General features: G+C 47.8%; 2 protein-coding genes across 4 annotated transcripts; one reads left to right on the plus strand and one right to left on the minus strand.

Annotated features, from left to right (window-relative positions):
- Positions 1-11,080: 11,080 nt before the first annotated feature.
- On the minus strand, positions 11,081-13,073 carry DEFB124 (defensin beta 124; the record flags this gene model as incomplete). The annotated part of the gene is made up of 2 exons (XM_082669607.1): positions 11,081-11,235; positions 13,016-13,073. The coding sequence occupies 2 exons, from the start codon at positions 13,071-13,073 to the stop codon at positions 11,081-11,083; spliced, it is 213 nt and encodes a 70-aa protein (XP_082525733.1).
- Positions 13,074-15,700: 2,627 nt separating this feature from the next.
- On the plus strand, positions 15,701-24,184 carry REM1 (RRAD and GEM like GTPase 1). 3 transcript variants are annotated; one of them, XM_082670308.1, is made up of 5 exons: positions 15,701-15,785; positions 16,675-17,228; positions 18,252-18,340; positions 22,140-22,341; positions 23,614-24,184. In XM_082670308.1, the coding sequence occupies exons 2-5, from the start codon at positions 16,889-16,891 to the stop codon at positions 23,883-23,885; spliced, it is 903 nt and encodes a 300-aa protein (XP_082526434.1). In that variant the 5' UTR covers positions 15,701-15,785; positions 16,675-16,888; the 3' UTR covers positions 23,886-24,184. The 3 variants fall into 3 exon arrangements, with proteins under 3 accessions (XP_082526434.1, XP_082526432.1, XP_082526433.1); XM_082670306.1 differs by having other exon boundaries at positions 15,716-15,785; positions 16,646-17,228; XM_082670307.1 differs by lacking the exon at positions 15,701-15,785 and having other exon boundaries at positions 16,638-17,228.
- The last annotated feature ends 1,978 nt before the right edge of the window (positions 24,185-26,162 follow it).

Raw genomic sequence — 26,162 nt, forward strand, 5'->3', positions numbered from 1 at the left:
AATGCCTGACACATAGTAGGTATTCGATAAATATTGGTTGAATTAATGGAAAACAGAAAAAATAGAGTGCTAATGCTAGTGATATGAAAGATTGGAATCATAATCTTAATACAACTGGGACAATGGAACTCATTAGGCATGCCAAACTCAGGGGTCCTTAGCCTCAACCAGATGTTTGTTGGACTGTAGGTTCAAATTAGGAAAAAGTGAAGCAAAATTAATGAACATGTATATAATGCTGAAATATATCATTGAAAATTGCATCTAAAATGTTGGGAAACTAAGGATTTTTTTAACCATGTCTTAGATCTACTGAACCATGATCTCCATAAAACATATACTCATTTGTTCATTTAATCATATAACAGATATTTATTGATCACCCACAATTTGCCAGGCACCATGTTGGTAAATAAGACAAACATGGTCTTTGCCATCATGGAGTCTACAACCTGTGGGAGAAAAAGACATGAGACAAGAAATAAATTCAAATTACATATGGTGGTAAAGGCTATGAAGAGTATAGTGATTGAGAATAAGGGAGGGAGGTCGTGAGGGAGGTGGATCTCCATGAGTAACGAGTGTAACCCTCTCTGAGGAGGTGGCATTTCACCTGTGCTCTGTAGGATGAGAAATCGTGCTTGCAAAGAGTTGGGAGGGGATTTGCAGAAGAGTATTTCAGGTACAGCAGCATGTGCTCAGGCCATTGAGGGAAGGGTGGCGTGTTCCAGAAACTGAAAGAATGGCTGTGTGGCTAAAGGTGTACAAGGGAAGAGAGATACAAGATGAGATCTGTGAGGCAGGCAGTGTGGTAGGTCACACAATACTTTGATATCTGGATTTAAAAGACAAGTTCAGGAACAAGTTTATGTTTTAAAGTAGAGAACTGTCTGTCTTCCCTCCAATCACTTGTATTTACTCACAGTTTCTGCTTCCTCATATATGCTTTACGTCATCCCTCCTCCCACTACCCGCCCTACTCTTCAGTCTTGACTTTTCCCAAGGCATCTTTTCAGCTTCAACTCCATTTATAAACTGCTTTATTCTCTGTATTTCCCAATTAAAATTCTTGTGACAGAGAATCTGATTGATCCAGTTAATCATTTTGTACCAACCCATCTCATAGGTCACTGGCCAGCCTATGGGATTAGCTTGGCTTGCACATCTCGTGTCCAATCAACTGTGTCTGGAGCAAGGGGAAGGGGACCTTGTGTTATACATGTGACTGGCACTTCAGCTAAGGCTGTGAGCAGAGAAGAGTGTAAATGGCCGGCACATGCACAGTGTCCCATATCTTCACACTTCCCTGTATCCTTACAATGACTTCTATAGGGAGGAATACGTATGTCTGCTCCTCTCCCCATGAAACAGTGAGTCCCTATGCTTAGAGAGAAATGAACATCAATGAAACAAGGGATTCTTGATGGAATTCTGAGGAAGGGGATGGCTCCTCTCTTCATCCCCCTCATGAAATCCCACTAAGTAAGAGCTTGACATTCACTCCTATTCAACCCAGTGCTCCTGTTTATAATAAATATTTTCTATCCTAAAAAATAAAATTCATAAATATTGTAACCTATCTACTCACAAAATTTCAAGAAAAATAAACTATAATATAAAAGGAGAGGGCTTCCCTGGTGCCGCAGTGGTTGAGAGTCCGCCTGCCGATGCATGGGACACGGATTCGTGCCCCGGTCCGGGAAGATCCCACGTGCCGCGGAGCGGCTGGGCCCGTGAGCCATGGCCGCTGAGCCTGCGCGTACGGAGCCTGTGCACCGCAACGGGAGAGATCATACCAGTGAGAGGCCCGCGTACCTCAAAAAAACCCAAAACAAACAAACAAAAAAAACCCCAAAAAAACCCCACAAATGCAGGCCCCAATGGGTGTGTTATGTGTGCAAATTCAAATACAACCTAAAGTGCTTGCTGTGTCCTGACTTTCCAAAGCGGTGAACAGCTTTCCAGAACAGTAAAGTTCTAACCAAAACAAAATACAATTGTTCCTTGATTTACACCGTAATGTCATTCCAGGAAAATTCAATGTGCAAAAAATACTTGCAAAACAGCCTTAGATTCTGGGCTCAGAGAATTACAAATGGGCTCTCACCTACATAAATATCTAACAGGACATTTGAATTTGGGGGAGGAAATGGATCAATACTTCATTTTCCAGGACAGTCACGCATGTTGCATGCCGTTTGTTTTTGTTTTTTTTAACATCTTTATTGGAGTATAATTGCTTTACAATGGTGTGTTAGTTTCTGCTTTATAACAAAGTGAATCAGTTATACATATACATATGTTCCCATATCTCTTCCCTCTTGCGTCTCCCTCCCTCCCACCCTCCCTATCCCACCCCTCTAAGTGGTCACAAACCACCGAGCTGATCTCCCTGTGCTATGCGGCTGCTTCTCACTAGCTATCTATTTTACGTTTGGTAGTGTATATATGTCCATGCCACTCTCTCACTTTGTCACAGCTTACCCTTCCCCCTCCGTTTGGCTTCCCGGGTCCCCAATCTACAAATTCCAGTAGGGGGTCCATTAATTTGGATGATCAAAAATTGCCCCCGGAAAATTCCCAAAGTAACCCCTAGAGGGCAGTATCTCCCCTTTGAGAATCTGGCCATTAACAGTCCTCTCTCCCAGAATCGTCTATTCTTTTGAGACAAATGGAGCTGCATCATAAACAAGATAACTTACCCAAATTCAACTATGCGTGCTCAGAGAGAGAGAACGAGACAAGGGGGGTTTTGATTTTTTATTCAACTTACTGATATTTTCTTACTTTTTAAATCAAATTAATTTTGCCTTCTTTTTTTTCCTTTGTCTACCTGACCTTTCAAGCAGGATTCTTTTTTAATTGAAGTATAATTGATTACAATATTGTGTTAGTTTCATGTGTACAGCATAGTGATTCAGTATTTTTGCAGATTAAATTCTGTTATAGGTTGTTACAAGATAATGGATATAATTCCATGTGCTATACAGTAAGTCCTTGTTGCTTATCTTTTTTTTTTTTTTTTTTTTTGGGGTACGCGGGCCTCTCACCTCTGTGGCCTCTCCCGTTGCAGAGCACAGTCTCCGGATGCGCAGGCCCAGCGGCCATGGCTCACGGGCCCAGCCGCTCCGCGGCATGTGGGATCTTCCCGGACCGGGGCACGAACCCCGCGTCCCCTGCATTGGCAGGCGGACTCCCAACCACTGCGCCATCAGGGAAGCCTGCTTATCTATTTTAAATATGGTACCCCTAATTTGTTCCTCCCCCCTTCCCTCTCCCCTTGGGTAATCACAAGCTTGTTTTCTATGTCTGTGAGTCTGTTTCTGTTTAGTATGTACATCCATTTGTATTAATTTTTAGATTCCACATGTAAGTGATATCATATAATCTTTGTTTTTCTCTGTCTGACTTATTTCACTAAGCATGATATTCTCTAGGTCCACCCATGTTGCTGCAAATAGCAGTATTTCGTTCTTTTTCATGGCTGAGTAATAATCCATTGATATATATCATATCTTCCTAATCCAATCATTTGTTGATGGGCACTTGGGAGATTTTCAAATATTCACATAAATGGAATCATTCAGTATGTACACCTTTGTATCTGGCTTCTTTTGCTTAGCATAATGTTTTTTGAGATTAATTCATGTTGTATGTTTCAGTGTATTGTTATTGTTGTTTACTGTTATCGTACCATATGGATGTAACTCAATTTATCTATTCATGTGTTGTTTCCAGTTATGAGATATTATAAATAAATACAATCTATTTGGGTTATTTCCAGTTATGGGATATTATAAATATAATGACTACAAACATTAGGGAAGTCTTTGTATATACATATTTCTATTCTTGTCAGTAACTCTGAAACTATTTTTCCAAAGTGGTTGTCCATGTTACATTCCCATCAGCAATATATTAGCATTCCAGTTGCTCCGTATCCTCACCGACACTCTGTATGGTCAGTCTTTTTTACATTAATCATTCTGGTGGTATGTAATGGCATCCCATTGTGAATTTAATTTTCATTTCCCTGATGCCTACTGATTTTGAGTATCTTTTCATGGGCTTATTGGCCATTTGTATATCTTCTTTTGTAAAATGTCAAATATTGGCCACTCCATTATTAGATTGCCTTTTTTTTACAGATTTGTAGGCATTCTTTAATATTCTGGAAATGAGTCCTTTGTCAGATAAATGTTGTGCAAATATGAACAATAGCAGTCCAAATAAACCAGGAGAATCCCTCCTTGAGCCAGTGGCTGCATGAGTGGGAGAAGGGAATTGTCTCAATCCCTACACAAAGAAGGTACCTGTCAATGAAGACATCACACTTCATTGTGTGATTCCACTGCACAGAGATATTTATCTTTCATAAAAATGGCCCCTAAACATAAACTATTACTTCCTTTGGTGTTATCACCAGAGAAACACAATGTGCTCCATTGATGGAGGAAAGCTCTCTATGTCAGTCTCCGGAAAGGCAACTTCCTGAACCATTTTCAAGAGTAATTTGGGCCATATGTGATTGTCACCTGGCTCTCAGACTTAAATGTAGCTCTGGCACAATAAAAAATTCCACTCAACACTCTACCATCAAGAACCCAGGTGGGGAAGGGGGTGGGGAGTCACAAAAACCCACCCTGAACCTCCTACGCTATCGATCATTGTAACTTTGTTCTTTTCCTTTCTTGTAAGCCCAGAGGGATCCAGCTGATCTGCAGGATGAGAAACTCCTCTAACCTCTATTCTAACTGAAGAAACTCTGAAGCATGTGAAAATACACATATATATGAATATTACATATTTTATATATGAGCACTATATATACACATATATTGTAACTGTTTAAAATATACATATAACATTTTTAAAGTTATATAAAAATGTATATATCCATTCTGACAAAATATGTAACAAAAGCTAACAGGGATTATGAAAAAGTGGTGAATATTTTGAAGCTCATCTATGTTTTATTTTCCCATAATGTGTTCTAAGCATATTACTCAAGTTACAAAAATTGGAAATTTAAAAAAATTTTCAGGAGGCATTTTAGCGCTAAAAATCTTGTTTTGGAAGACTAAGCACATATAGAAAATGTTCATGATACGCTGGCAACTAAAAAAAAAAACGAAGACAAAAAAAATGTACAGCTTGATTCCATTTTATTTGTAAATCACATTTTATGTAATTTTTTATTTGTGGGTATTTATGTATAGCAAAAATGCTGACAACTTTTGCCTTCTTATTTGTGCTTCTCTGTTTTCTAAATTTTCTCCATTGAACATGTATTACTTCTACAATTAGAAGAAAAATGTTATTTTAAAAGTACAAAAATGGCGTCCCTGGGGGCGCAGTGGTTGAGAGTCCGCCTGCTGATGCAGGGGATGCGGGTTTGTGCCCCGGTCCAGGAAGATCCCACATGCCGCGGAGCGGCTGGGCCCGTGAGCCATGGCCGCTGAGCCTGCGCGTCTGGAGCCTGTGTTCCGCAACGGGAGAGGCCACAGCAGTGAGAGGCCCGTGTACCGCCAAAAAAAAAAGTACAAAAAGGATGAGCATGGAAGACAAAAACAAGTCCAGAGGACCAGGGTGGAGTGACAGCTCCACCACTTACTGGGTGTACAACCTGGGCAACTTGCTTAACTAAGAGCTTCAGTTGCTTTATAGAAAAAGAGGGGATAATAATATCCTACGACTGTGAGAATTAAGTGAGATGATGTAAGTAAAGCTGTTGGTACTTACTAAACTGATCTATTATCATTAGCTCAGCCATTCAGTGATTCTCTGGGGAATGTCTATGCTCTGAGTAGTACTTCTAAGCACCTATACAGAGCAAAAATTCCTCTCTGGCATCCCCCATCCACTTGGCTCACCTTGCACATCTCCAGTGCCATGGAGCTCCCTTCCTCCCAAAGCTTCCCCTTCACTCTGGCCTGTCCTACCAATGGGTGGCTCTTGTTTTACTTCAGAACTAGTCTTCTTTTTTTTTTTTTTAACATCTTTATTGGAGTATAATTGCTTTATAATGGTGTGTTAGTTTCTGCTTTATAACAAAGTGAATCAGCTATACATATATATATATCCCCATATCTCTTCCCTCTTGTGTCTCCCTCCCTCCCACCCTCCCTATCCCACCCCCTCTAGGTGGTCACAAAGCACTGAGCTGATCTCCCTGTGCTATGAGGCTGCTTCCCACTAGCTACCTATTTTACATTTGGTAGTGTATATATGTCCATGCCACTCTCTCACTTTGTCCCAGCTTACCCTTCCCCCTCCCCGTGTCCTCAAGACCATTCTCTAGTAGGTCTGCATCTTTATTCCCGTCTTACCCCTAGATTCTTCATGACCATTTTTTTTTTAAGATTCCATGTATATGTGTTAGCATACGGTATTTGTTTTTCCCTTTCTGAGTTACTTCACTTTGTATGACAGACTCTAGGCCCATCCACCTCACTACAAATAACTCAATTTCGTTTCTTTTTATGGCTGAGTAATATTCCATTGTATATATGTGCCACATCTTCTTTATCCATTCATCTGTCGATGGACACTTAGGTTGCTTCCATGTCCTGGCTATTGTAAATAGAGCTGCAATGAACACTGTGGTACATGACTCTTTTTGAATTGTGGTTTTCTCAGGGTATATGCCCAGTAGTGGGATTGCTGGGTTGTATGGTTGTTCTATTTTTAGTTTTTTAAGGAATCTCCATACTGTTCTCCATAGTGGCTTTATCAATTTACATTCCCACCAACAGTGCAAGAGGGTTCCCTTTTCACCACACCTTCCCAGTGTTTATTGTTTGTAGGTTTTTTGATGATGGCCATTCTGACTGGTGTGAGATGATATCCCATTGTAGTTTTGATTTTCATTTCTCTAATGATTAATGATGTTGAGCATTCTTTCATGTGTTTGTTGGCAATCTGTATATCTTCTTTGGAGAAATGTCTATTTAGGTCTTCTGCCCATTTTTGGATTGGGTTATTTGTTTTTTTGATATTGAGCTGCATGAGCTGCTTGTAAATTTTGGAGATAAATCTTTGTCAGTTGCTTCATTTGCAAATATTTTCTCCCATTCTGAGGGTTGTCTTTTCATCTTGTTTATGTTTTCCTTTGCTGTGCAAAAGCTTTTAAGTTTCATTAGGTCCCATTTGTTTATTTTTGTTTTTATTTCCATCCCCTAGGAGGTGGGTCAAAAAAGATCTTGCTGTGATTTATGTCATAGAGTGTTCTGCCTATGTTTTCCTCTAAGAGTTTTATAGTGCCTGGCCTTACATTTAGGTCTTTAATCCATTTTGAGCTTATTTTTGTGTATGGTATTAGGAAGTGTTCTAATTTCATTCTTTTACACGTGGCTGTCCAGTTTTCCCAGAACCACTTATTGAAGAGGCTGTCTTTTCTCCATTGTATATTCTTGCCTCCTTTATCAAAGATAAGGTGACCATATGTGCGTGGGTTTATCTCTGGGCTTTCTATCCTGTTCCATTGATCTATATTTCTGTTTTTGTGCCAGTACCATACTGTCTTGATTACTATAGCTTTGTAGTATAGGTTGAAGTCAGGAGAGCCTGATTCCTCCAGCTCCGTTTTTCTTTCTCAAGATTGCTTTGTCTATTCAGGGTCTTTTGTGTCAGAACTGGTCTTGACTTGAGGTCCAAAGCTTTAAGTCCAAGTCCTAGCTCTGTGCCTTGGGAGCTCTGTGGCTTTAGACAAGTTACTTTCCCTCTCTGGTCTTGGGAGCCTCATCTGTAAATTATCTTGAGGAATCTTCCACCCTAGAATTGCCTTGTTTCCCTTGGCTTCTTAGGTGTATTCTTAGGATTTAGAAGGTTGGCCATAGGCTTAGATGAGGGTCTATTAGGATACTGGGTGGGAAATAGCCCTGCAAATGTGTAATCTTCAGAAAACTATCTCATCTGTTTTGTCTTCTTTCAACCTTCAGAAGGACAATGGCTGCCTCTGACGTGACTGAGAGAAACTCGGCATCACTTCTGTAGAATTCCCACCAAAAATGCCAAAGCTAGAGCCAATCATGAGGAAACATCAGACAAACTCAAACTGAGGGACATTTCACAAAGCCACTGGCCTGGATGCCTCAAAACCATCAATGTCATGAAAGACTAAAGAACTATTCCAGATTAAAAGAGATCAAAGAAACATGACAACTAAATGGAATATGTGATCCAGGGATTTTCTGCAGCTAATCTAAAGATCAGACAATAGAAATTTGTCAGTGTTAATGTCCTGATTTTTATAATTGTACTGTGGTTATATAAGAAAATGTCTTTGGTTTTTAGGAAAAATCCACTGAGCTATTTAGGTATAAAAGGGTATCATATCTGCCATATATATATATATATATATATATATATATATATATGAAACTATATTCATGTATAATTACATATGTATGTGTGCATATGTATATATATGTATTCATATATATATGAAACTATATTTGCATATAATTATATATGTATGTGTATATATGTATATATATATGGGGAGGAAATGAGAAGGTTATAGTGGTAAAATATTCGTATTTGGAAAAACTGCGTGAAAGGTCTACAGGAATTCGTTGCGCTATTCTTGCAGATTTTCGGTAGGTCTGAAATTCCATGCAGAAGGCCAGTGGCAGGCCTCTCGCTCCATAGAAGTGATAGCGATTGCAGAAGCTTTCACTTGCTGAGCACTTATAATGTGCCAGATGCTCCCATCTGACCCCACAGCTACCCCGCAAAGACCTGTCATTACGCCCATTTTGAAGAGCAGGATCCTGGCATCAGACAGGGGAAGTGACTTGCCCCAATCACACGGCCTGTGGCCTGTACATGTCCGAGTATGAACTTGAGTCTGTCTGACTCCTCACTCCTAGAAATCATTACCATCTCCACCGCATGAAGGTCACAAACTCCCTTGCACTACATCTGGGAGTATACAAAGAAAACTCAGCTTCTTTATTCTTTGTAAAACAACTGAGGGGGAAGGGGTCTGAGTACAGAACTAAATTTAGTTCAATCCAGCTTAATTCAACAATTTAAATAGTCTCTTGAGGTTTCCTGAGTTCTGAGGGACTTAATCTATTCGGTAAAATTGCTCAGGGTTTCGGATTCCTCCTCTCCTCTCCCTGCTCCTCCCAATTGTGGTGGCCGGAAATGAGGAGGTGCGATGGTCCAGTGCTGGCTGGCATCTGCTGGAGTCTGGGTAGTTTGAGTCTGTCACTGAGAACACCCACTGCTTCCAGCTAAGGTCAAGTCGCTGGTGAACTGGTCTTGGCATCCCTCAGACTCACTGAGGCCTAGTGGGACAGGAGACTGACACGTCACTTCATGTCAGCTCCCTGTGATTCTGTGGCCTTGTCTGGGGTTCTTTTCCTCTTTCTAGGCTCTAAACATCAAGCCCACCTCGCCCCCACCACATTGGGTCCTAAAACAGGCCCACTGGCAATCAGTTCAATGTCTAGGCCACCCAGAAACTAAGGAAGGTACGGAGGCAGGACTGATATTCCGGTGGGATGCTTTGTTATTAAATAATGCAGTGCTTCCCTCCTGGTTGGTAGAAGGTGCTGCCCCAAGCCCTTGGGTGTCTCCTCCTCCACTCCAGCTGCTTCTGTCTGACCTAGGGATCCCCAGATCCCTCTCATATCAGAAACTAAGGAGTTAACACCTGGCACAGCAGGCAGCCTCCAAGACTGTGCTCCAGCCTCAGGCTCAGCATCCCTTCTGAGGTTAAGTACTTTGAAACTCACCACTCCTCTCTTAGCCTGGCCATGCAAGGTCCATTCTCCTATTCCAAGGCTACCCTGACCTTCTCCAAAAACTCTCAAAGGACAGTGGACAAGAGCCCTTCTGCCCTTGGCCTTCCCCTCAACTTATGCAATGTGCCTGCCCCTTTCCGGGCTCAGTCCCAGAGAGAAGGTGGGCAAACACCGAGGGCCTTCTCCAACTCCCTTTCTCCCAAGCTCAAGTTTACTATAGAGGCTAAAACAGCTGGATAATTTCTTTCCCAGCCTCCCCTTACAGCAGGAGTAGCCATGTGACACAGCTCTGGCCCATGAGAAGTAAGCAGAAGTCTGCTGAGGGGGATTCCAGGGAAAGTTTTTGCTTTCCTGGTGCAAGTGAGAAACTAGCCCATGCCAACCCTCCCCCACTTCCTGCTTTAAACAAGGACGTTATGCCTGAGGTTTTGGTAGCCGTTTGTTACCCAAGAGGATCCCAGATGTTTGCCCTGAATCTGGAGGTAACATGGTTGCTGCCTACCTCCAGATTTCTTTTGATGTAAGAATCATAAGCCCCTACAAGTTGAGTTTCCTTTTTTTTTCAGCCAAACACAATCCTGATACGGGGTAATTAGAATGCATGTCTGTCTACCCACTTCCCGGACTCTGCTCATGTTTTCTCCCTGCCTTGCTGTTCCCAGTTCCTTGGTCCTGGGAGAAGCAGACTTTTCCTCTGTCACCCCTCCCTGCATATGTGAAAACTTCACTTTCATAAAATCCTCATGGTCCTTCCTACCTGGACAGCCTCTTGAAATACTAACGTAGAGGATAAATGAACACAGAAAAATCCTTTCACTCTCAACAGCCCCTGCCTTTCAAGCAGGGATGTACCATCTCATTCTGAATACCAGAGGCTTATTATTAACTCTATTATTACTAATTATTACCATTATTAAGTTATTACCATTATTAAGTTAATTATTACCATTATTAACTTGTTATCATTACTATTAACTCTATCTTTCTTTTTGCATTCCTTCTATAAACTCCTAATCTCCTGATATTATCATTATCCCCATTTTACGGATGAGGAGACTGGGAAGGCTTATGGAAGTAGAGTAATTTTTCCGGAGTTAGATAGAGTGAAAGTGATACAGGCTGAACCGGAACCATTTACAATGGTCATTAATGCCCACTCTCCTTGGATACCTCACTTCCCTCCATCAACCATCCCTCCATCCCTCCCACATTCTGGACCTCCCCCACCCCTCACCCCAGCCCCAGGGGTGGCGAGGCAATGACAAGAGGAGACAGCTGGCAGCTTGTGCTTTACTGGAGAGCAAGGATGTCAGCCCCAGAACCAGCTAAACATTTTCAGGCTTGGAGGCCAGAGGCATAAGTCCATAGGGGAGACAGCACAGGGAGGCATCGGGGCACAGGTGCATGTAGGTTTCGTACTTCGTGCAGTAAGGCCGGCAGGCCCCGTGGCCCTTCCAGCACCATTTGAATTCACTTCTCCCTATGCAGGGGAAGACTCCGGGTCACAGAGCCATCCAGGGGTTGCAGGTTATATCACTGGTCACAGATTTAACAAGAGATCAAGGTCACAGATTAGACCACTGACCACAAGTTAGACTACAAGCTACCAATTAGCTCTGTAGTCATTTGTTAGATAGAATCTGGTCGTAGAGCAGCCCTCAGGTCATAAGTTAGGCCACAAAACAAGAGCTATGACCACAGGTCAAGGGTTAGACTAGAGGTAACAGGCTAGAACACTACTCATAAATAATACAATCAGTTATAATTTAGACCACAGATCTCAGTCGAGGTTAACCCACACATCATAATTTTAACCACTGGTTACAAATCAGAGATGAATTTCTCATTCAGCTTAACCCACACCCCAAGTACACTCTAAGCACTTTTCATAAAAACAGTATTCGATTATAGTTTGTCTTATTATAATCCCAGTATATGGGTTAAGGAAACCAAGGCACGGAAAGATTAACAAATTTGCCCAAGGTCACACAGCCATTAAAGGAGCAGAGCCAGCCTTCAAATCCAGGCCATCTGGCTCCAGAGCCCAGACTTGTAACCACTATTCAAACTGCATTGCACACATAGGGACCTGTTTAATGTTACGATTTAGTGAAGAAATTCCCAACCATGGGCCATGAAAAAGGTGAGGCTTTGGGTCAATATCCCCTCCAAGGGTCTTTGGTCATAGCATGGTGTGGGGCACCTCCTTCATTTATTAATTCAGCAAACATGGGGCACTGGGAGTATCACAGTGAACAAGGTGGCCATGGTCCATGCCCTCAAGGAGCTTCCACCTGACAGAGAAGGGGGTTAAAACCCAAGCAAATAAATACAGTAAGTAGAGTTGCGGTAAGTGCCCTGAAATAAGTGATCAGGGTGCTGTGATGCAATTAGGGCAGGTGTGGGAAGTGAGGAGAGAGGAGGACCACTTAGGCCTGTCACAGTGATATTTCTAGATATATGACCCAGCAACTCGGAAGAACTGGGACTGAGTAGGAGATGGAGGGAAAAAGCTTCCCTGCCTCACCCTGGATTAAAAGAGATCCCAAGGGGCTTCCCTGGTGGCGCAGTGGTTGGGAGTCCGCCTGTCGATGCAGGGGACACGGGTTCGTGCCCCGGTCCGGGAGGATCCCACATGCCGCGGAGTGGCTGGGCCCGTGAGCCATGGCCGCTGAGCCTGTGCGTCCGGAGCCTGTGCTCCGCAGCGGGAGAGGCCACAACAGTGAGAGGCCCGCATACCGCAAAAAAAAAAAAAAAAGTATCAGAGGTCTTTTTCAACCATCCCCATCAGCTCTTCCATCACTCCCCACATGCACCTGACACACTAGCGTCTTGTCTTGCTTTTATTCTTCATAGTACCAATACTTATCTCTAACATATTATATGTTTATTTGGTTATTTTCTGTCTCTACTGACTAAAATATCAGCTCCATGAAAGCAAGAACCTTGTTTGCTTTCACTGCTTGATCCCCAGACATTGTAATAGTGCCTGGAACACAGTAAATGTCTTTATAATGAATATTTGTTGAGTGAATCCCATTTTAAAAATGAGGAACCAGAGGTATGGGCTGATTCAGCAACTCACTCTAAGCTGCCCAGCAAGTCAGTGGTGAGGCCAGAACTTAAACGCTGGTCTAGGCCTCCTCTGTCCCCCAGAAGCTGAGAACCTATCCTTCATTTCTACACATACACATATACACACGCACACACACGCACACACACGCACACACACACACACACACATACACAGGTGATGTTACCTGGCGGCACATGAACCAGGACCAGGAAAGCCACAAAAAGCAGAAGCAGCTGTGTCATGGCCACAGGGCTCTAGAGCGGGGCAGGGGGCCACTGGGGAGAACACAAGAGAGGAGGAACCAAGCACACCGAGTCTTGCTGCCTATGGCCCAGCCTTTATTGGGCTGCAGATCAAGGCAGGAGTGTGGGCAGCAGGAGACCTAAGTGGGAGCCTGAGGCCCTGTGGCCCCAATGATAGAGTGGATCTCAGCCAGCTATGTGGGGAACTGATCAGCCATACCGTCTGGAGGTTGCTGAGCTCTGAAGCTGGGGACAGAATGTCCTGAAGCAATGCTTGGGGTCAGAAACTGTACCTCTTCCCCACCTGAGAGGGTGGGGAAAGCCTTGGTTTCAGAGAGACCTGGTTCAATGCCAGCATCTCCCTCTAATCACTATGATACCTTGGACAAGTCACTTAGCCTCTCTGAGCTCCAGGTTGTCATGGAAATGATGACAAGCCTCCCTTGCAAGACTAAATACATGGAGGTTCCCTTCCCATGCAGAAGACACGGAACCGGAACTCACTGACGCGTTCAAACAAGCATGTACAGTTGACCCTTGAACAACACAGGGGTTGGGGCGCCAACCCTCAACGGCAGTCAACAATCCGCCTATAACTTATAGTTGGCCCTCTGTATCTGCAGTTCTTCATATCCGAGGTCCTGCATCTGCAGATTCAGCCAACCTCAGATCATGCAGTACTGCAGTATTTTCTACTGAAAAAAATACCTAACTGGACCTGCGCACTTCAAACCTGTGTTGTTCAAGGGCCAACTGTATTTAGGCTTACTCAGAAAATGCGAAGAGTAATAATGCAAACCTCACAGAAAGTAATGGATACCTGGCTCACTTAGAGGATTAAAGGAAATAATACAATGGTTCTCAAAGTGTGGTACCCAGACTAGCAAGCAGCAGCAATACCTGGGGCTTGTTAGAAATGCAAATTCTCAAGCTCAATCCAAACCCACTGAATCAAAAGTTCTGGGGGTGGATCCCAGCAAGCTATGGTTTAACAAGCCCTCCAGGTGATTCCAATGCACCACTAAAGTTTGAGGCCACTGAGATAATATGGGTACAGAGCTTAGAACAGTGTCTGGTACACAGGCATCTGAGTTGCATCTTGAAAGATGAGTAGCGGGGAGGGTATTCAGGCAGAAGGAACAGAATGTGCCTGAAAGAGTAGGGTATTGGCTAGAGCAAGGAGTTTGTTGGAAGAGATTGGAAATGACCTTGTAGAGGACCAGAGCCAGAGCACAATGGGTCTTGAATGCCAAGTTCAGGCTTTTGTATTGTAGACAACTGTAAGTTTTGTAGCAAGGATGTAAACTGTTCAGATTTCAGTTTTGAATAGAGAAACTGAAACCCAAAGAAGGGAGGTGACTTGCCTAAGGCCATACAGCAATTGAGTTGTCTCACTCCCAGACAGTGCTGCACCGCTCACAGCCCATCTTGCAGGTGGCAAAGGAAAGCTTAGAGGGCCAAGCCACACAAGGAAACCAGGCGTGAGGGGGGTTAGCATCTGCCCAAAGACCTGCAGGGGCTGAGCTAGTCTACCAGGCTGCTGTGGGAGTTGCTCTGAGCTGGACACTTGGACCCCCTCAGCCATGACAATGAGCTCCACCCACAGGTACAGGCTGGTCGCCGTGGGGCCCACATACATGCCTGCCCCGGTCCATCATGATCTAAAAGGAAGCACCTTGCTCAAAGACCCATGGATGGCCAAAATCACAAGTTCCCTACAGCCAACTTCTCTTCTGTACCAAGTTCACAGTGTCTCTTTTCTCCTCCTACAGGCCTAGGAAGACTTGAGGGGGCGGGGGGTGGGGGGGGGGAGGGGGCGGTGGCAGGGGAAGCACAGACCGTGATAGAAAGGGACAATAGGCAGAGACCTGAGTGCCAAGCCCAGGTAAGCCGCAGTTTGCTCATCCTCTTAGTGTGGTATCAGGATTAAATGAGCTAATAATCCAGGCAAAGTGCTCAACCATGCCAGGCACAGCACAGGAGTCCAGTAGGTATTCATCAAGTAGGGGACAGCCATTCTTCCAGGCACAGGACAGCCCTAGCTGCATAAGGGGCGCTTACCCTAGAATCTGCTGAAAGAATGAATGACCGCTGCCAAAACAAGACATTCAGAACCCGTCAGCGCAGACTTCCTGGGCTCCCTCCGCCCCTCAAGCCACTTCCCAAAATTAATTCTCAATCCGAAGCAGAGTTTCTCAAAGTGGGGTCTATGAACTCTGGGTCAGGCTCACTTAGACACTTGTTTAAAATGCAGATTCCCCACCCTCTCTGCCAGGACTGCTGAATCTGCCTCTCTTGCAGGGTGGGACCTGGAATCTGAAGAGTTAACAAGTTCCTCAAGCGGTTTTCGTGAAGGCTAAAGTTGGTGTGCCCCATTGCTGGAGTGGATAGATGCAGATGCAGAGGGGATCCAGGCTCAGGAATTCAGAACCCGTATCCTTCCCCTCTCTCGCCCCCCACCCCTGGCTAAGTACTTGAAGTGGCCGGTCAGCTGAGCTCTGCGAAAAGTCATTCAGCGGCCAAGGCCTTGGGGCGGAGACCCCGGGGCTGCCCTAATGGGGCGGGGCTGGACGGGGCGGGGTCGCGGCTCCTCCCCCGGCCCGGGCGTTGGGGCGGGACCGGCCTGAGGGGCAATGCTGCGAGGCAGTGGTACAGCCTGGTGCACCCGGCAGCTGTGGCGGCCGGGGACCCTGGACCCCTCCCCACACCGAGGTAAAGGCCCGCGCAGCCCGCCACCAACTTAGTCAAGTTGGTGCGGAGTTCGCCAGGCGCCCGTATGGGGCGACGGGGGGGGGGGGGGGGGCGGGGGGTTTCTGCGGCACAGGCAGGGAAGAGGGGGGCCTCGAACCCGCGTCCCGGAGTGAGGACCCCCGGATCTCGGGCCCGGAGGGCTGTTCCCTGAGACAGGGAACCCTCCCGGGATCTGGGGACTCACACCCAGGACCCCCGGGCCGGGGAAGCTCGGACTCCGGGAATGGCATGCCCTCCTGGGCCCTGTAGGTCTCCTCTCCACCCGCCTCACCGCCGGGACCCCTTCCTGTCACCAAATCTGGGGTCCGGCTGCCTCGAAGCCCCCGCGCCCCCACAGCAGCTGGAGGCCGTAGTGCCAGCCGCTTCTGAATTTTTCACGGAGGGGGCGGGCCGGACACGCTGTTCCCATGGCACCGGGGCTCTCAGGTTTCAGCTGGAGGGAACCCCCAGACCCCCTAGCCTTTAGCAGGACCAAGCTGCCCGTCCTGCCTCTTCCTCAGCTCTCGTGGGATCAGGCAGCGGAAGTGAATCCCCCCGGGGCTCTCAACCCTCCTCCGTACCTCCCAACCCCGAACCGAACCGTGGGGAAGAGACCTGTGGGGAAGAAGAGAAGGGGGCAATTTGGGTGTCTTTCGTGAACGTGGGTCTCATGTTCTGAATGGCTGGGGCAGCTCTGTGTGCGTGCTTGTGTGGACATCCTATCTGGCTGCTGCCCCTCTGCCTATCTGTGTATCACGGGGGAGTGGGTTATCCTCAAGGCATAGGAAATGGCCTCTGGGTGTGCATGCATGTGTGTGTTCACACGCACTCACCCCTCCCAGCCTGACCCAGGTTCTCTCTGGGCCTGAAGCCAGAAAGCCCCCACAGGGAGGATCTGAGGCGCCTCCTCCTCCCATTTGAGCTCAAAGGAAGGAAGGACTGCTAGAAGGACTAGAAGGACGGCTCTGGAGGAAGCCGTCGCAGCAGCTCATCAGGACTCCATAGGAGAAGGGGCTCAAAGCACCTGGCTCACCACCCACTCCCCCTTCCTGCCGAAGGAAAGAAGGAAACCCCCCTTCCCAAGGATGACACTAAATACTCAGCAAGAGGCAAAGACCCCCCTGCGTCGCCGAGCCAGTACTCCACTGCCCCTGTCCACCCGGGGCCACCAGCCTGGCCTCCTGGGCACAGCACCTTCTACACAGTCCCAGCATCCCCGACTGGGCCAATCAGCCTCCCTCAACACCCCCACCCGGCAACCTTCATCTGCCCCCAGTGGTTGGTCCTCGGAATCCAGCGACTCTGAAGGCTCCTGGGAGGCCCTCTACCGTGTGGTACTGCTTGGAGATCCTGGTGTAGGGAAGACCAGCCTGGCCAGCCTCTTTGCAGGAAAACAAGAGCGGGATCTCCATGAACAGCTGGGAGGTAGGGACCCTGTGGGCTGGGAAGGGATGCGGTCGATGGAGTGAAATCCCTGTTATCTGGGGCATAACGCTGCCAAGAACAGTTGTACAACTCATGCACTGCTCAACTCTGAGGGGCATCTTTCACACAGACTATGAAGTGAATGATCACCCCCTGGAGTTGTGCAGGGCACAGCCTGCACTAAGATCCACAGGAGGGAAATTCCTTGAATAGTGAATGAGAATTGTGCTAATTTCTCATAGGTGTGTGATGCATTTTCATGTCATAAGGGAAGCGATTCTGAGTTCCACAAGTCCCAAGTATAAAGAAATGGTGAACTTCCTCCCAACTCTCAGACCCTGCCCCACAACCATCCATGCCCACCATGACCTGCAGCCGAACTAAGGTCCTACCCAAGATGGAGACTCCCCGACTCTTAAGTTGGGCCCTGGGTTCCTTTATTCCCAAGAGGTACAGTGAGCTGAGAGGGCCTGGGGTCCCAGAATGATGGGGATCAGGGACCGGACAGAGGAAATGAAGATAAGTCCCTGCAGGACTGGCAGAGAGGACCCAGGGTGAGCGGGGGGAGAGGGCAGGTTAAAGGCAGAGAGGAGGCAGGGACACTCTGACCACGCCCTTTCTCCAGCCCTGACTGCTCAGAGCGTGAACCCATATGTACACACGTACACCGGTATGTATGACAGATAGGGAGACAGAGTTCCAGAGAGGGTAACGGGACCTGCCTGAACCATACATTAAGCCAGGGAGAACTCCCAGCCCAAATTTAACCGCACCGCCCCACACTCATTCAATCAACCAAACCAACAAAACCTTTCTCAGCACCTACTGTGTGCCAGGTACCGTGCTGGCAGCTGGTGGGACAGGGGCTCCTCATGGTGTTTCTTGGCCTATCAGGAGAGACAGACATCTAACAAATATGGTGAGCACTTCAAGGAGAAGTGGAGGGGGCGGAAAGAGGGGTTAGGGAGGCCTGCATCCTCCCCAGGCCTGCATCTCCTCCCTGAAATCCGTGTCTTTCCTCAGTTGCAGAAGATGTGTACGAGAGGACCCTCACGGTGGACGGAGAGGATACCACGCTGCTGGTCGTGGACACCTGGGAGGCTGAGAAACTGGTATGGCACAACAAGCAGGATCTGGGGGGAGGGATGCTGAGGCTAGTACCAGATTCCTGTCCCCTCTAGGACACTACAGAGCAGGGACAGGGCAGGGCCCATCCTCAGCACCTCTCCAAATCCGCAGCTCCTAAGCAGCCTTTCCAACCAAAGCCAGGAGAACCTCATGACCCTGACCCCCCTTTCTCACTCCATTCATCCTCTCCTCACAGCCATCCCAGGATGTGCTTCTCCCCCTGCAAATCTTCCCCTCATGAGCACCCTTATCCCATTCCACCCACCCACATTGTACAGAAAAAGGAACACCAGATTTAGCCTGAGGTTGAACCCCCTCTTCCTTTGTCTTACCAGTTGGCTTTGTGCACCTGACTTACCCGCTCTGAGCTTCAGTTTTCTCACCTAATAAATGGGTGGATCATTCCTGCCTTCCTTACCAGCTGGTTTTTTTAAACTTCTTACGCAGTTTCACTGAGATAAGCACAGTTTGGAGCATGCAAAAATGCTGAACGTGAGTGAAGAATTGTAAATAATGATAATTCTTATCGATCATGACTTCGTAGCTAGTAAAAAGAGGACACCAAAGATGTCCTTCCCTAGCCCATTCCAAAGCAGGAAGAGAGCATTGGGCAGGGACATGTCCCCATTATGCTTTTCTTATCTTGCTTGAGTTTTCTTACCTTTGTTTATCTTGTTGAGTCTTTTTTCTTGCTATACAGGTAACACATGCTCATTGTAGAACTTTGAAGCAATGCAACTAAGCAAAAAGGATCTAAAAATCACCTGGGATCCCATCTCTCTAGGGGGTAGGCCCCTCCCCTAACACTCAGGGAGGCCCTGCCCACAGGGTGGGGCTTAGGAGGGCAATGTTGGGTGATTGACAAGAATGGCTGACAGCTCCAGAGATAGGCCCAAATTTAGGGATGAAGGAGCTATGAGACCAATTCCTTTTAACTAGCATAAAAGGAAACCCGGGTCCAAATGAGCATCATAATAATGATGATGGTTCTCTAAGAGCAGCTGACATTTATGGAGCACCTTCTTCCTAAGTGTCAGCCCCTGTGCTAAACACTAGACATATATTTTGACATTCGGTCAAGACAAAAACTATACAATGAGTGTATTTCTGATTTCCATCCTACCAATGAGGAAATCAAAGCTCAGAGAGGTTATGTGTCCCAAGTTCTCAGATAGCAAGTGGGATTCAAACCCAGATTTATAATAGCCCAAAGCTTACACTCTTATGCACTAGGACCATCCCCACTGGGAGCATCACCTTCTGAACCTCCATCTGAGGTTCCACTCCTTCACTCACTTGTTTATTAAGAAACACTGGCTGGGGCTTCCCTGGTGGCGCAGTGGTTGAGAGTCCGCCTGCCGATGCAGGGGACGCAGGTTCGTGCCCCGGTCCGGAAAGATCCCACATGCCGCGGAGCGGCTGGGCCCGTGAGCCACGGCCGCTGAGCCTGCGCGTCCGGAGCCTGTGCTCCGCAACGGGAGAGGCCCCAACAGTGAGAGGCCCGTGTACTGCAAAAAGAAAAAAAAGAAACACTGGCTGGCTGGTCCCCACCTCAGCCAGGGTGAAGGGAGGGCACCATGACCAAACCCAGATATGCAAAGTCTGCCCAGGGGTCCGACGTCAGGTCCCTGCAGGCCCATCACACACAGCCAGCCTCAGGGCCAGCCTGAGGGCAGCAGCCTGGAGGGTCCCACGTCCTAGGGCCAGTGGAAGGCCTTGGGGATCCAGTGGCCAGCTCACACCCAAGCTTTATTTTTAAAAAAAGAAAGGAAGGAAGAAGAAAGAAACATTGGCTGGATATTTATAATGGGCCAGGACACTGAAGACCCATCAGTGACTAAGGCAGACATGCCTCCTGGCCTCATGGAGCTCAGACTGGTGAAGGAGGGTCTACTTTTTGGATGCAGTTGAGAATCCTATGGGACAGAGTCCAGTGAATTAACAAGAGTGATCAGACTGGGAGTCCCATTTGGGAGACAGACTAGAAGGCAGGAATTGGAATTCTGTGCCCAGCTGGCTGGGTGGCCTTGAGAAAGTGTTCTCTTCTCTGGCCCTTGATTTCCCTACAGTTTCCCTGGCCAGTGTCTGTGAAGGCAGTTCCCAAAGAGGGTCCATACAGAGAGGGTCCATGTTGATGTCCGAGAGGCAAAATCTGACAGAACTGGGAGGGCCTTTGGTTCATCCAGTGGTACCCCAGCCTCGCTGACCATCAGGGTCACCTGAAGAGTATTAGAAATCAGATTCTCAAGTCTCACCCCAGACCTAATGAAATAGAACCTATAAAAGTGGGGTTCTGGAATCTGCATTTTTAATCACACCCCCAAGGGGTTCTTACCCACCAATCCATGTACCAACCAGCTTTTGTGATGCCGACACATAGCAAATCTTCCATAAATATTTGTGCAATGAATGAATGAATGGTCAAGACCCACCCTCTCATTCTACAAATGAGAAAACAGACTCCGAGGGAGGAAGGAACCTGTCCATAGTCACAGCTAAGAACCCAGAATAAGAACCCACATCTGTCTGACTCAGTTCAGGGTTATTTGGCCCCGGGGAAGGATCAGTACAGCTGTTCAGAACTTACCCCTTTTGACAATGATGTTGACCATGGATCTGATGCTTTCCTATTTATCTACCTTATTTGGTTATCAGAAAACTTTTGTGGCTTCTTTTCCGCTCACAAACAATACTTCCACCACGCTCGGCATTTCCCACTCCTGCCCACTCTCTTCCCCACTACTCAGCCGCTCATTCTTTCTAACCCCACTCACCAGTCCACTGTGAAGCCCTCCCACACTCTGCCCAGTTGAGTTCTTCTGGTCTACCCCCGCCCCAAGCCCCATGGGTCCTCCAGCCACTTGCATATGGCTCTCTTTTTTTTGGCTGAGCTGCACAGCATGTGGGATCTTAGTTCCCTGACCAGGGATCGAACCCGCACCCCCTGCATTGGAAGCACGAGTCTTAACCACTGGACCGCCAGGGACGTCCCTGCATATGCCTCTCTTAATGGTACTTATCACACCGCATTATATCTCTCCATTTTCATAGCATCCCTTCCTAATCATGAGCTTTTGGAGGGCAGGTACTGTGTCTCCTTAAACACTTAGAAACACTTAGAAAGCCATTACCTAGGTGGTTCAGTCTCGGAGTGCTGTCCCTGACAAAAGAGCGTCATCCAAAACAATATCAAAATTACTCCAGTTCTTTCCTTTCCTTGTCAAACATCTTGAATGGACTCCACTTCTTAAAATGACCCTTGCCTCTCCTACCCCCTTCCCTTACACGCCACAGTTGCTCCTTCAACTCTCTCTTCAAGAGTATCCAGAAAAAAACCTCCCCTGGAAGACAGCCTCCTGTCCCCACTTCTCTCCCTTCCTTTTTTTTTCTTAACTCTGGACTGCAAAAAGCCAAAAGGACTGTCTGGCAAGACCAAACCCTCCTCAAACCAGACAAAGGCGCTGAAAAGGCAAAGCCAGAACTCTCCTTAGCAGAACCCAATAAATCTTTTGTCTCCAGTGCCCGGCCTACAGAAGGAACCAATGAATGAGAGAATGGAGTGAGGTAGTGTCATTAGCCCAACTTTTCAAGCAGAGAAACTGTGACTCAGAGAAGATCGGTGGTCTTCCAGGGTGACACAGGGAAATATGGCAGAATTTGTCCCCCAACCTGTCCAAAGTATCAACCTCAGCCCCATCCCACCCATAGACCATCCCAGCCCCTCCTTTCTCAGCCAGGGCCTAGGTACCGTCTGAGGATGGGCCTGGGTTCCCTCCCCTACAGGATGAAAGCTGGAGCCAGGAGTCGTGCCTGCAGGTGGGCAGCGCCTACGTTATCGTGTACTCCATCGCAGACAGGGGCAGCTTCGAGAGTGCCTCTGAGCTCCGCATTCAGCTGCGGCGCACATATCAGGCGGACCACGTGCCCATCATCCTGGTGGGCAACAAGGCGGACCTGGCACGCTGCCGGGAAGTCTCCGTGGAAGGTGAGCCCTCCACTCCACCCTCCTCCTCCACCTTTCTCTTAGCCCTGTTGTCACTGCGTCTCCTCCAGTGCTCCTCGATCTCAGTGACTCGTGCCCCACCACCCCCACCCCGGCCACCTCCATCCTGCATCTACTTGCCTAAGCCTGAAAGCTAGAAACCATTCTTGGCTTGCGTCCTCTCTCATTCCCTCAGACCAGTCCCCAGACCTTGTCAGTCCACCTCCCTTAACCCCACATTCCCTTCCTGTCCCCATGCCCAGAGCCTCTGCCCCATCCTGGCATCTCCACTTTAGCCTGGGCCAACCCCGGTACTTCTCTATCCCCACTCAATCGGTTCTCCTCACCAGCTGCCAGAGTTTTCCCGAACCAGAGCTGACCTTGTCACTTCTTTGCCTAAAAATTCCCCTATGTGCCCCAATGCCCTTAGTCTGAGACACTTTATTCACCAGGCATGATAGGCTCAGTGCCTGTAAGCTTTCCAAGGGCTTACATCTGAGACCTGAAAAAGACAATTATTGACTCCAAAATACAGTGAGAAAATGATAAATTCAAATTTCACAGAGCTTTGCGTACAAAACATAATATCGTGTCAGCCAGCAACTGCAAACCAAAATGCTTAAAGTTATACTTAAATTGTATTTAAAGTGGGATGGGGAATATTTTAATACAATTGGTGTATCAGGTGGGACCCATAACGATCTAAAAATGGCCCTACTCACAGGGCGAAATCTAAAAAATATGGAAACTGAGACCCAGAGTGGGGAGGCCAGTTCTACAGGGTCACCAGCCACTGAGGACTAGAACCCAGGCCCCTGCATCCAGCCCAGTGGCATCCTGGAGACGGAAGACCATATGCTTTATGAGCAGACGTCCCAAACTTCTGCAACATGATCCCCAGGAGATTTTGTTGAATCGCTAGTTCCCAGGCCTCACCTACCGAATCAGAATATCTGCAGGTGGGCTCAGCGACCTGCATTTTAACATGCTCCCCCAGACAATTCTGATGAACAGATTAGACCCCTTCCCTGGCAGTCAAGACCCTTCCGTGGGACCTCCCGGTCTTCCCAGCCTCATTCTGCTATCAGTATCAATCACTAACCTGTGAACTAACTCCTCAAAGCCAGATTTATCTCTGAGTCCCCTGGCACGCAGCACGAGGTATGGGGAAAGGAAAAATCGTGCTTCCGGTTGAGATTGAACACACCTCCTGCTACCTTTATCTCCTTTTTCCGGTTGTGGCTCCGCCCTGGCTCACTGACCCCGCCCCCTCAGAGGGCCGCGCCTGCGCTGTGGTGTTCGACTGCAAATTCATCGAGACGTCAGCCACGCTGCAGCACAACGTGGCGGAGCTCTTCGAAGGCGTAGTGCGCCAACTGCGCTTGCGCCGCAGGAACTGCGCAGGCCGGGAGCCACCGGCCCCCCGACGACGGGCAAGCCTAGGCCAGCGGGCTCGACACTTCCTGGCACGCTTAACTGCCCGCAGCGCCCGCCGCCGGGCACTCAAGGCCCGCTCCAAGTCCTGCCACAACCTGGCCGTGCTCTGAGGCCACCCACCCACTCTCTGGGTGGGGGGCACTGGGGTGCATTCTAGCCTCCACCAGGGCCACGGAGAGGCAGAGTCTCTGTGGCTTGCAGTCTACATCGTGGGCCTTGGCCGTCCACTCCCTCAACGTACAGAGCATCTCCCCAGCCGCAACTTCACGGACCTCTCTGCCCTGGGCAAGTGATGGACAGACCATGGGGCCAAAGCCTAAATTGGGGTTTTCATGCAGTGCGTGTCTTTTTGTAAAAAGTCTTCCTTGTCCTTGGGCTCTGGCCAACCCTCAGAAATTCCCCCACAATAAACTAGACCAGAAGGATGTCCTGTCTGAGCGCCCAGATCTCTTCTTTTGGGCTCTTCCAGGCGTCTCCACCTCCCGCTTTTCCATCTACACGGGCTGCAGACTGGGTTGGCCTGCTGACTTGGGTGTCAGGGTTAGTCAGTAAAATCACTGGACCAATTATGCATTCAGGCCCTTCTCTGAACCACTGGGCACAGCCCCTGCCCCACGACTTGGAGGGAGACACAGTGCAGCACAAGCAACCACAGTTTAGTGTGATGACCTCCTATTCTCTCATTAACTCGTTTTTTTAGATTATAAATTCACAAAATATTCTCTGAAAAAAAAATCTTCGCCCTCATCCTAGCAATATAATAGCTGGTGTTTGTTGGGAGCTGACTGGGTACTAAGCTGTCACAACTATTAATCTTCACGACCCATGTTTAACTAGTTAGAAAACAGAGGCATAGAACAGTGAAGGCTTGTGCTCCAGATCACACAGCAGCTATAAGTGAAGTTGCCAGGATTCCAGCCCAAGCTTGTGAGGCTAGAGTCTGTGGCCAGCTTATCCACAGTCCTCTTGGAGAATGTGACAAAAAACTATAGACTCCCAGGGAAATGGACTTTCAAACACAATTTTGCACACAATTGAAAGGGGGCAGGTGGACTCCATGAAACTCAATCCATTAATCCCCGGGATGGACCCCCGATTTAGTCCGACTCATTCCGTTTTCTAACTTTGGAAATTGAAGCCCAGAGAGGGGAAGTGAGCACCCCAGAGTCGCCCAGCCAGTAAGGGTAAGGACCAGACCTCAGGGCCCAGCCTCCTCCTATGTCTGTGTGGGAAGTAGGAGGTAGTGAGGCACCATGGCTGGGGATGGGCCTTGGGGGTCAGGTCAGGAGTTTCCAGCATAAGGGGAAGTGGTGTCACTACTGTGAGAGGAGAACATGATGCAAACAGTTTGGACCATTGTGTCCCTGATGCCTGACACCCCTGCCCCCAGCCAGCTGCCTGCCCAGATGCCTCAGCCCCCCACGTCGGCCACGTCCCCAGCTGTGACCCCCCAATCTTGCCAGCAGGGCACTGATGGTACTTACTTTCCTATCCCAACTCCAGCCCGGGGAAGGGAAAAGGAGGAGGGTCTTCCCCCACCCTAAGCTGTCTCTGGAGGCCTGTGGTCATGGGGGGAGGGGCTATAGTTGTGGAAAGTTGGCAGAGGCAGCCGGCAGCAGCCCGGGAGAGTGGAAAAAATGATATCAAACCCAGAAAAATGCAGGCCGGATGGAGGGCCCAAGCCGGCCCTGGGAGGTGAGAGGGAGGGAGGGAGGAGGCCCCACAGGCTGAGAAAGGAAGAGGGCCAGGGAGAGAGCGCAGGAGCTGGTTTGGAAAAACCTGGGGACAATCAGCGTGATTCCTTCCTTTCTTCATCCGCAAATATTAACTGAGGGCCTACTAAGTGCAGGGCACAGTGCCTGGTTCTAGGGACATAGTGGTGAAGAAGGAGTAGGGTGTTGCTCCCTGGAGCTCACAGTCTGGTGGGGAAAACAGACTAGAAAACACGTATATGATTAAAATAATTACAAACTGATAGGGTGCTAAAAAGCAGGGTGGTCATGAAAATAATCCTCTTAATTCACAGATGGGGAAATTGAGGGCCAGAAAGGGAGTACCCAAAGCTACTCAGATTGTGGAAGAAATCATTGAGACCAGGATTGGGGGAAGGCAGGGGAGGGAAGAAAGAAAGAAATAGTGCAGACTAGATGCAGGGGTGAGTATGCAGCCAACACAGCGAGACAGCACAGTGGTGGAGGGCATGGGCCCTAAACCAGGGGGTCAGTATTCAACCCCTGTTCTCCTCCATCTCTCTGTGCCTTAGTTTCCCCATCTATAAAATGGGATTCATGACAATTCCCTCCCTCAGGATTGATGTGAGGATTAAATGACTTAAGATGTGTCAAGTACTTATAACAGTTTCTGTGTCTAGGAAGATTCAGGAGATG

Source organism: Grampus griseus (genome assembly GCF_964374135.1).
Source record: "Grampus griseus genome assembly, chromosome: 14".
Classification (NCBI taxonomy): domain Eukaryota; kingdom Metazoa; phylum Chordata; class Mammalia; order Artiodactyla; family Delphinidae; genus Grampus; species Grampus griseus.

Excerpts from the sequence above, each read along its gene's own strand:
- REM1 (XM_082670308.1), top strand. The coding sequence starts at position 16,889 with ATGACACTAAATACTCAGCAAGAGGCAAAGACCCCCCTGCGTCGCCGA. Across the intron at positions 17,229-18,251 it reads TCTCCATGAACAGCTGGGAG|TTGCAGAAGATGTGTACGAG; the intron begins GTAGGGACCCTG and ends GTCTTTCCTCAG. Across the intron at positions 22,342-23,613 it reads CCGGGAAGTCTCCGTGGAAG|AGGGCCGCGCCTGCGCTGTG; the intron begins GTGAGCCCTCCA and ends CCGCCCCCTCAG.